Raw genomic sequence first — 10089 nt, 5'->3', positions numbered from 1 at the left:
TGACCCGTTCGAAGTTCGCCGATGAAGACGAGCGGCTGTGGTTATCGTGTCAGATCGGGGTACATGTGAGTGAAAGAAAAAGACACGTACACCAAGGTGGGCGATGAAGAGATTGAGTTGGGTGAGCGTGATCCGAGTCGGGGTTCGTTTGAGCGTAGGCTGGGTTGGGGGTGTTTTGTAGGTGAGCCGAGGCTGGATGTCATATGGCGTAAATCGACGGCTGGAGGAGAGTGGGCACGAAGAGTGGCTGCATTGCTCATTAGTGGTGGCATGCGGAATGAAGAGGACGAAGACTTGCGAGAGAGGGATTCTGGTGATATGGTAGATGTTAGCCGACAGAAAGGTGGTTGATTGTGGTGGTTGATATGAAGGACATGTTGTGTGTTACTTGCGGGGGCCGGCAACGCCTGCAAAATCAGCGTGACGCTTGTCCTTGTTTGGCTCTCACCAAAATCTAACATCTTGGTAGTATCAACGTTCTATTCAAGGGTATGCTAGTTTTCCTTTGAAAGGTATGTTAGCTTTATGTTCGTCTCATAGATTTACACATTTATATAGACGTTAACTAATATGTTGATAGACGTCGAGGTATATGGAATGCGGAGGCATGTCAACTTGCTTTGACCGAGTCGCGTAGGAATCTTCTTGGAGTTTTCGCGATTCCGAGTGTAGTGCCTTGAAATATACAGGGTATGTTGGTTTCTTCAAAAGTCTTTCAGAAATGCTGACTTACCGTCGTCTAGCACATTGTCATCCAGCTGTCGTTCCGCAGCTCCTCCTCATTGCCCTGTCTCCTCCCTCAACCCAAGAAGATGTATCGCTGTCCGCCAAACATCCCTCTCCCGCCCAACGGAAGATGGGATATTGTACGGATCTAGCTCCTTCTCGTTGACGCTCTCTTAGCCCTTCACATTATTTTGTTTCATTCCCAGCTGTGAGACAACATATCGCTATCTACGTCTTGAGACTTGAACCCAGCAGACCTCCTCAAAGTTTATTGCGATTCCGTCTCAGACATCTTGAACTCAAGCTCAGCACTCATTCCTTATGGATCCTCCTCCGAGGTACATCCTGCTTCACCCATTGTTCAAGGGATTAACCTGACCCCACGTTCTGCAGGGCCCATCTGAGATTATGGCACCTGAGGACCTGTTGTTCATTCTCTATGTGACTCGTGAGATTTTTTTTTGTTTCACACGAAGCCCGTCTATAGTTTCCACTGTTAGACGTCCGGATCTAGTGTCGTCCGCGCCGCAGGAGAGTACCTTAGGTTTGCACAGCCCTCGCTGTCAAATACATCTTTCCCCGATAACAAATGGCTGACGTCGGTTGGATCACTGGTCACACATACGTTATATTTTCCTCAATCACTCGCAATTCTCAGATGACATCCAGATATATTGTGTACGGCCCTCTCGCCAATGGAGTCACTACCACGGTGCTCACCACGTCGAGAACCACGACCTCAGCAGCCTGTGCGTCCTTAGCAGCGTGGGCGAGCCTATCGACCCAGAGGCGTCGAATTGGTATAATTTATAACGAACATGTTGGTAAGACTCAGTGCGCCATTGTGGATACCTTCTGGTGAGTTGTACATATTCCGTGGTGTCCACTGATGCTGAACGCTCACAGGCAAACAGAGACTGGGTCGATCATCGTTACACCGTTCCCTGGTGCTATCGAGACACTGCCCGGCTCCGCAACTATCCCCTTCTTCGGTATTGAGCCTGCCATTCTTGATCCCGTTACGGGCAATGAATTGGAAGGTAATAACGTTGAAGGTGTTCTTGTCCTCAAGACACCTTGGCCGTCTATCGCTCGCACTGTCTGCAAAGAACATAAAAGCTATCTGGGCACCTGCATGAATGTATGTTTCGCCTTTTTGACATTGTTTCACACCTCGCGTGGGCCGAGTTGTATTTAATGTTCTCGAACATATTCATGAAAACCGATATGGAGCTCTTCAACACGACGTATGTTCTTTCCCATTAACTCTTAGCACGTTTTCTCTCTGATGGAATAACAGGGAGGACGACATTAAATTCAGTGCTTACCTGACTCCACGGTATCGTGGAAAGTAAAGGGTTTATGCCAAGTTGTTGGACGATTGAAGGCGAGCACGTAGCTCCTGTAATGCCAGTCAGTATATAGTCCTAAGGTTCCACTGCCAGTGCATACATGTCATAAAATCATTATATTCCGTAAGTAGTTAAAGTACGTTGCATACTATATTTTACAAGTGAGGTCACGAAGTTGGGGTAATATGCGTAAGGTAAGCTTGTCCAAGGAAGGAATAATGCAATCAGGTTCGTCGCAAATGAACCGCGGATAATGTCAAAGGGGGATAACAAAGGTGTGTGAACGAAGATGAAAAAAAATGGTGAGGAAAACGAAGATAATAAACCATGAAGATGGAGAACAATCCAGCAGAGATCGAATAATTACCACTCCCTGACCCACTCCCCTCCACTGGCAAGGGAGGAAAAGACGCCCTTGCGCTGGATGAGCTTGTCAGCGAAACGTTGAACAGTACCCCCTGGCGTGCCTGTTGAATTCCCGCTCAGGTGGTGACTGTGCATGATCGAGTCAGACAGTACACATTCTATAGAAAATTGAACACTACGCACGCGCCTCTATAGACGCCTGGAATCCGGCCAACTGTAACCGCATACCAACGATCGTCGAAGCTGGCAACGGGATCTGTGACAGAAGAGCTTTGAGCTGGAGCTATTCAAATTGTAAGCAGCCGAATGCTGCATGTCTAAGTGTTTCGTTGGACGTTGTATATTGGATACGTGTTTTTTCGCGCACCTGTCTCCCCTTGGCCACACCAACATCCGCAATCCTCCACTCCTTACAGCTACCCCTCCCAGCAGTCGCTTCCATCTCATATTTGCACTCTGATATGCCGACAGTGTGGAGGCGGTCTTCGAGGTCGTCTGGGTTGATTTAGCTGCGTTGAAGATGGAGCGGGAAGAGGGAAAAGGGAGGGGGGACGTACCATCCGTAGGGTAATGATGGAGAAGGCGGTACGAAACGCCCACCTGTCCTCGGGAAAAAGTATGTCAGTGCTCCTCGTGCGCACGATACTCACCTAGATGCTTGTGTTCTAGCTGCTTCGTCACTTTTCCTCTTGCACCCTTGGTAACGTTGGCGGGAAGAAGCCCTTGTCGATGTTCAAGCACTTGGGCGGCGCGGAGTGGTTAGTTACTAGTAACTAACGGTCTAGTAACCTAACCAGGTCGGTTGAAACTCCGACAGCCTGTCTTCCGGCTATCTGACGCAAACGTGTCCAAATACGCACGTTCGGGAAGAATGACATCATTGGGATGCATTCCGGCTATCCCTGGTGAACGATTCAGAAGGTTCCGTATTCCGAGAGTCCGAACTGCCGCCGATCCGCCTGTCCGCAGTTCGCACGACACATACCTCTGCCAAACGCGGTCACGGCCTTCTTGAACACCTGGGCACTGCCCCGCTCGATGCTGTTGTGCAAGGATTTGTATCAACCTCAGACGGTTACGACGTTCGCGTTAAGTTCTGGTGTCGGCTCAACCATTGCTTATGATGGCGCTGACGTCTCTTCGCCTATTTTCGAGGCAACTTTTCAACACTCCCATGCTAAGTACGACGCCCGCTGTAGCACAGGAAGGCCATAGGTAAATGAATGTCCTGTTGACGTTGAACAGGTGCTGATGTGTCCCGGAGCGTCGAAGGAGTCCAAGTGGGTAATACAGCCCAAGCCTAAAGCTCCCACCACATCGAGGCTGGATGTGGCCTCCCCTCACGCTCTCCCATCGACAAACGGCCTCCTCCCATCGATAAATGGCGCCCCTCTCGCTCCCTCCCTCCTCCCTCAAAGAATGCCCCCCCCCCCTCCCTCGACGAACGGCCTCCCTTGCCAAACGGCACCCTCGACAAATGGCGAACGGGCGAACGGCCTCCCCTTTCGATGAACGGCCCCCCTTCCCCCCTCGACAAATGCCGAACGGCCTCATCTTTCAACGAACGGTCTCCTCTCTCCCTCGACAAACGGTGAACGTTCGACGAATGGCCTCCTCCCTCCCTCAAAGAACAGCCTTCTCCCTCCCTCAATGAACAGTCTCCCCTTCGATGAATGTGCTCCCTGTCTTTCTATCACGTAAATACTACTGTCCTGGCTGTGCATAAGACAGGTGTACTGTAAATATTATGAATTGAATTTAAGCTAGTTATAGCTGCCCTTGCAAATTTTATGCATTGCATCAGTAGCTAGCTACTCCGCAGTTGCGTGTACTCGTCGCGCTCTGCCCATTTTCTTTTGTAGGGTTTTCAATTTATGTTATGTGCACGTGATGATGCACAGGCGGATCGGCGGCAGTTCGGACTCTCGAAATACGGAACGTCCTCGAACGATTGACGTCATCTGCACTCATTCCGGCTACTTCGAAGCGTTCAATTTTTTACGCGCCCCAACTACATTGAACCCTTCCCAAGCTTGAGATCTGTTGAAAGATGCAAAACGTTGAAAATGAACGTTTGAACCTTCACCTGACTTTACACATATGTAATAGTTAGATCTATTTGTGTTCACCCAGCAATTACAGAGGTTTTCACGCTGTCCTTACACTCCACCATCACCGCTATCGTGTCGGAAAATATTTCTGGCGTACGTCTCATATGTATTACAACAATTGGAAATTTTTATATACCACTTATTAAGGCGGCCGTGATGCAAGTTCCTCAAAGTCAATAATTTTGCAACATCGCGACCCCCCCCCCCCCAATTCTATTTTCAGGATCTCGCTTGAAAAACCTTGGTAAAGCTGACAGTTCTACACGTAGTGGTCCCCTTCAGGACCCCGCCAAGTTTGTACCTCTGAATTTCCAGAACTTTTGTCAGTGGAAGATACAAGCGTGCCACAGCGCGCGTCATACTACCTACCACTCCCTAACTTCCTCCATTCGCAGAGTATCGTTTTTGTCCAAGGGCAACTCACATATCTATTCCTAAATGTAGTATTCAACGCTTCTCAACAACAAATGATCACAGCGGAACACACGGACATACATACATTTAGAAAAAGAATGGTAGCCCCCTGCTCCTCCAGGCCTCAATTCCAGATCCATCGCGCTCGAAACGCATTGGCACTTTTACACATCAGGGTCTTCTTTAGGACACTAGCATCTGTGTGCCTGGGTATGTAATTTCCGCTAGTGAGAGATTATAGCGGGCGTGTCGTTTCCCGTATTTCGTACCATTCCTCACATTCCTCCATTCGCAGCATCCCAGACGTGGGGAGACGTGTGCAAGAATATCTCACATTCTTTACCTAGATCCTCTATAGTATCAACGATTCGAAACGTTGACAAAGCGTAGGGGACGTACATTTCGAACAATATGTAAGGATATACTCCTCCTCCCCCGATTCTTCATCGTGCTTGAACCGCAGAGGTATATTCCATCTTGACGTGTCAGAGTCTTGTTCGGGTAGTATTCCCGACGTCACTGCACTTGTGAGTTCATCAGTTTTGCTGTAAGAAATTTGTGAGCTGGCGTTCGCGCTTACTGTCCGAACCCTTCAATAATACGATTTCGTGGTTCTGTGATAGAGAAAAATCTGAAACTTGTTTATTCATGTGGTAGAATCATAATACACTTACCTGTACAGGAAGGACCAAAGCACGTAGTTTCATTCGAGTTTAGATGACCGCTGAATGTGTCCTCCTTCTCCTCTCCCGATTCCGAATTAAAAAACGGCGTTCTGAACATTAAACTGTCAGAAAGATATTCATCAAGGGTCTGATGGTTGTACGTACTTTGATTTGAAACGACTTGGCTTGTATCTTTCTCGAAGCGTCGCAAGGCTTTCGCGAACGGGAGCCGTGCAGAGTTCTGCCGTTGTGCGTTGGTCGGTTGTTCTCTCGGGATGAGTTGAATGTATTTCGAGTGCCGCCTAATAAAAAGTACATTTAACGAAGCCGAAGTTGATTAAATAAACCAAAGGAATGGATACGTACGAAACCAATGCAAAGCTCATTTCCTCCGTCCTCCCCGGTTCCGAACCCTGCACAATGCACAATACGAAACCCTACCTCCATAAAATTTCTGCGTCACGTCAGTCACAACTTACATATGTAGCATCTTGCTGGTCGACGACCTGACGCGCAAACTGCCAAATAGTTCAAGATTGTCCATGTACGTGGTGCTCCTGGCTCTAAGTTTCTCCCGAATTGCGCTAACAATCCCCGCTTATGTACAACAGTGTCCTGCTCTCTCGCAAGCGTACAAGTCATATACAACCTTGCGCCACGAAATTACCTTGTCGAAATCATGGCTCTCCATCTCGCCATATCACTCGGCGGTGCGGAGTTCTATCCTACCTGTTCGCAGCTCACGGTTGGCGCATCGGGCACTGGGGTCCCTGACCCTTCGGGGTTGGTCAATTTGCCAGGCGCGTATAGCGACAACGACCCTGGCATCTTTTATTCCCAGATGTTCGATGCCAGTGCACCAAAGGACACCTTCCCCGGTCCTCCTGTCGCTGCATTCGTGAACGGTGGCACTTCCACTCCTGGTAACGCAACCACGACCGTGTCTTCTACGGCAACGGCAACCCAGACCAGTGGTGCTGCTGGGACGTCAACAACCTCCAAGGGGAAGATGTGCACGCTCAAGAAGGGCAAGTCCGCCTCTTCGTTGGTTGTTCCATCAGCCTCCGCAGCGGCAGCCAGCGCCACCACCACCGACATGTACCCCCGACACTTCAGCAGACTTGCGCTTGGCCACAGTATCTAAAATGCCTCTAACTACGACACCCCACGACATGCACGCCCGCGATTATGACTGCTGTTTAGATCTTGCCTTGTTGTATACCTACCTAGTCATTAGGCTGTATAAAACATCGCTATCATTGCAATAAAAATTCGCATGGACGCGAATTGGACGCGAAGTTCATTATTCAAGTTACAAGTACGGTTACTGGAGTTCAATGGAAGCATCGTTTAAGTACTGACTCAAGTTTTGTGGGATCCTGGCAGCTACCTTGGAGGAGACCTGGTCACGCCAATAGTTGCGATAGACCCACAAGTAGATTGTAAACTAGAAGATGTGCACGTGACGATTCTGCCTTAGGCGGACAGGCGGATCGGCGGCAGTTCGGAGTCTCGAAATACGGAACGTCCTCCAGAAGTTAGGTAACACATAATTTTCAATATCACCACGTTGTTCTTCTCGATAGTGATAACTCTCGCGCTACCTCCCATCCTTCCCCGCCCGTGTAAGGTTGGGTTAGAAGGCATGTTGAATTCACCTCTTTGAGCTGTACAAACTCGAATTTTGCATTGGATTGGGAGGTGCCATAAAACCCTAAGTTCAGAGAATTTAATCATTACTATTTGTCGCTGTTTATCGACACCCCATATTTGCTTGGCAGGGCGGCATTTTGCGGTTTCAACCCAGACAACGACGACAACCACCGTCCAGCCTCGATTCCATGGGCACGACACGCGGCTCGAACGACTGACATCGACGATTCAGAAAGTCAGCAAGAAGACAGCCGAGATACCGGATTGGCTTGATTACAAGAGCCACACGTTCTGGTGATCGAGAGACAGGTGAGTCTGGTGCGCGGACCTTGAAAGGTGTGCTGTTAATCGTGAGTTGAAGGTCAGCTGTACAGATCGTTATTTATCAAGTGTGAACGGAAAAAATCATCCACGACGTCCTGGTGACGGAGACTCGGTACCGAGAGCAGAGTGCCAACTGAACACTCTGTTTGTTCGAATTGTGAGTCACTTGTAGGACTTTTCTTACACTCCTTGTGTTGACAGCTACAGCAAGATATTTTATCCATACGCTGTCCCTCTTTCGACCAAGCCAGACTTTTACATACCCGCAACCACTCAGCTAACCAAATGCGATCGACGCCTTTACACAAGTACGAGGAGCTCGACCGTAAAAACATGACGCTCGCGTCCACCGTACAAGGCCCTAGCAAAAGCAGCGGTGGCAGTGGCATAGCAGCCGCATCTATCGCATCACAACTCTCCTCATCCCAACAAACCTCGCAAACGCTCTACATGCCCATCGCATCACCACCTACACCCGCGCCCTCTCCAGGCCCCTACTCTTCCTTCCACACTAATCAACCCCACATCCCATCACGCAACCCTTACTCGCCTGCAAACCCGCTCGTCCGCAGACAATTCCTCACAGATGTTCTCAACAGCTGTACACCCTCCAAGCTCCTTTTCATCTCAACCACCATCGCGCCGCTACTCAAACGGGACTTTTTGTCTTCCCTCCCTGTGGAGTTGGCGATCCATCTTGGGGTTCATCGATCATCGATTATCCGAAGACGCTTGTGCGAGGGGCGCAGGTTAGTCAGTACTGGTGTTCGCTTGTGAGGGACGAATGTGTGTGGAAGAGGATGTGTGTCATCTTTGGATTTGATGATGATTGGTTTTTGGGGGGTGGAGAGACCTTGGGCCACTTGGGAAATATGGCCACCCTTTCCACTTCTTCTCTCCACGCCCCTTCTTTTCTTTCCTTCTACCGTCCCAGCTAACTAACGAGCCACCCCCTCTCAGACAATGCATCCACATCCTTCAAGGGCACACCTCCACCATCCGCGTCTTACACAACCGCCCCATCGCCATCAGTGGCTCTCGCGATGCGACGCTGCGAGTATGGGACGTCCAGAAGGGGAAGTGCCTACGCGTGTTGGAGGGACACCATCAAAGCGTGAGGTGTCTTGATGTGTGTGGGAGGAGGGTTGTTAGTGGGGGTTATGATAATACTTGTCGGGTGGGTGCTTTTTTTTGCTCTTTTTGTTTCTTTGTTTTGGGGTGGAGAGCCCGGTTTTTCTCGAGTCTGTGACTCTTTTTGTTCGGGCTGGCTGGGCATTCGAGAGGGGCTGGTGTCTCTTTTGAGAGCCCGGCTGGCGGTGCGCTTTTTTTGGGCTAGTGGAGTTTTTCCTTGAGCCCAGCTGGTGCCCTTTTTTTTCAAGCTCGGGTGGTGCTCTTTCCTCGAGCCTAGCTGGCGCTCCTTCCTGGCGCTCTAACGCTCTTTCCTCGATCCCAGCTGGCGCTTTTTCATTGAGCCCAGCCGGCGGTCATTCTTCTCTTTGTACCTAATTCAGCTGGCACTCTTCTTCGGAATCCAGCTGGGCTCCTTTCTCAGGTCAAAATGGCCCTCTTTCCTCAAGTCCAGATAGCATTTCTTCAAACAGGCCGAATGAAGCTCTTGCTTCCAGTCCAGATGGCATCTTTCTCCACACCGCAGCTAGTGCTCCTTTCCAATCAATGTTTCTTTTGCTTCACGTGGTGTTCTATCTTTCAGATCGTTCATCTTTCTTTCATTTCAGCTAAACTGTGCTCTTTCTTCGAGTACAGCTGTGGTTCTTTCCCTGCGCCCAGCTGCTCTCTTCTCCACTGCTCTTTCTCCGAGTCCGGAGGGTGCTTTTACTCGAGTCGAGTGAATGCTGATGATGTCGTTTTGTGCATAGGTATGGGACGTGGATACTGGCGAATGCATCCATGTCCTCGAGGGGCATTTCCACCAGATATACAGCGTCGCTTTCGATGGTGTGAGGACCGCTTCGGGAGGACTGGACATGACCGTTCGCGTCTGCGCTGCTGCTACGGGGTGTGTATCTCTTCCTTCTCTCTCGACATGCAACTAACGATTGCATGACAGCGAATGTCTGGCCCTCCTGCAAGGCCACACTGCTCAGGTCTGCCAACTCCAACCTGCGTCATTCATGCCCCCATCCAGCCCTTCTTCTCCCCCCATCCCAATCCTCGCAACAGGTGGGTCCGATGGGCGGGTCATCATGTTCTCCCTGGCAACATACACCATCCTGTACCATATTGCCGCACACGACTCTTCCGTCACCTCGTTGCAATTCGATAAATGGTGGCTGGTGATGGGTGGGAACGATGGGTGGTTGAGGTTGTTTGAGACGGAGATGGGGAATCATGTGCGGGATTTGAGTGAGCCGGGGGAGAGTGTTTGGAAAGTCGTGTTTGGACGGGATGTTTGTGCAGTTATGTGTAAGAGAGCGGGGAGGAGCGTTACAGAGATCTGGAGCTTGAGGGGGATGTTAG

General features: G+C 49.9%; 3 protein-coding genes across 3 annotated transcripts; 2 read left to right on the top strand and 1 right to left on the bottom strand.

Moving 5' to 3' along the window:
• Window positions 1-1315: 1315 nt before the first annotated feature.
• LACBIDRAFT_329693 (uncharacterized protein) lies at window positions 1316-2321 on the top strand (the record flags this gene model as incomplete). Its single annotated transcript, XM_001883937.1, has 5 exons — window positions 1316-1584; window positions 1633-1867; window positions 2048-2077; window positions 2210-2272; window positions 2307-2321. The coding sequence occupies 5 exons, from the start codon at window positions 1316-1318 to the stop codon at window positions 2319-2321; spliced, it is 612 nt and encodes a 203-aa protein (XP_001883972.1).
• A 239-nt stretch (window positions 2322-2560) lies between these two features.
• On the bottom strand, window positions 2561-6178 carry LACBIDRAFT_329692 (uncharacterized protein; the record flags this gene model as incomplete). The annotated part of the gene is made up of 15 exons (XM_001883823.1): window positions 2561-2571; window positions 2628-2727; window positions 2812-2939; window positions 3095-3166; window positions 3305-3346; window positions 3430-3485; window positions 4011-4180; window positions 4980-4983; window positions 5249-5312; window positions 5369-5488; window positions 5550-5600; window positions 5644-5756; window positions 5800-5936; window positions 6001-6088; window positions 6114-6178. 15 exons carry the CDS (start codon window positions 6176-6178, stop codon window positions 2561-2563), a joined length of 1221 nt encoding a protein of 406 aa, XP_001883858.1.
• A 135-nt stretch (window positions 6179-6313) lies between these two features.
• On the top strand, window positions 6314-6909 carry LACBIDRAFT_303072 (glycoside hydrolase family 61 protein; the record flags this gene model as incomplete). The annotated part of the gene is given in 2 exon segments (XM_001883936.1): window positions 6314-6869; window positions 6887-6909. 1 exon segment carries the CDS (start codon window positions 6314-6316, stop codon window positions 6776-6778), a length of 465 nt encoding a protein of 154 aa, XP_001883971.1. The 3' UTR covers window positions 6779-6869; window positions 6887-6909.
• Window positions 6910-10089: the final 3180 nt, after the last annotated feature.

The sequence above is a fragment of the Laccaria bicolor genome, genomic scaffold (genome assembly GCF_000143565.1).
Source record: "Laccaria bicolor S238N-H82 LACBIscaffold_23 genomic scaffold, whole genome shotgun sequence".
Taxonomy (NCBI): Eukaryota; Fungi; Basidiomycota; class Agaricomycetes; order Agaricales; family Hydnangiaceae; genus Laccaria; species Laccaria bicolor.
This window is presented reverse-complemented; position numbering and strand designations above follow the sequence as displayed.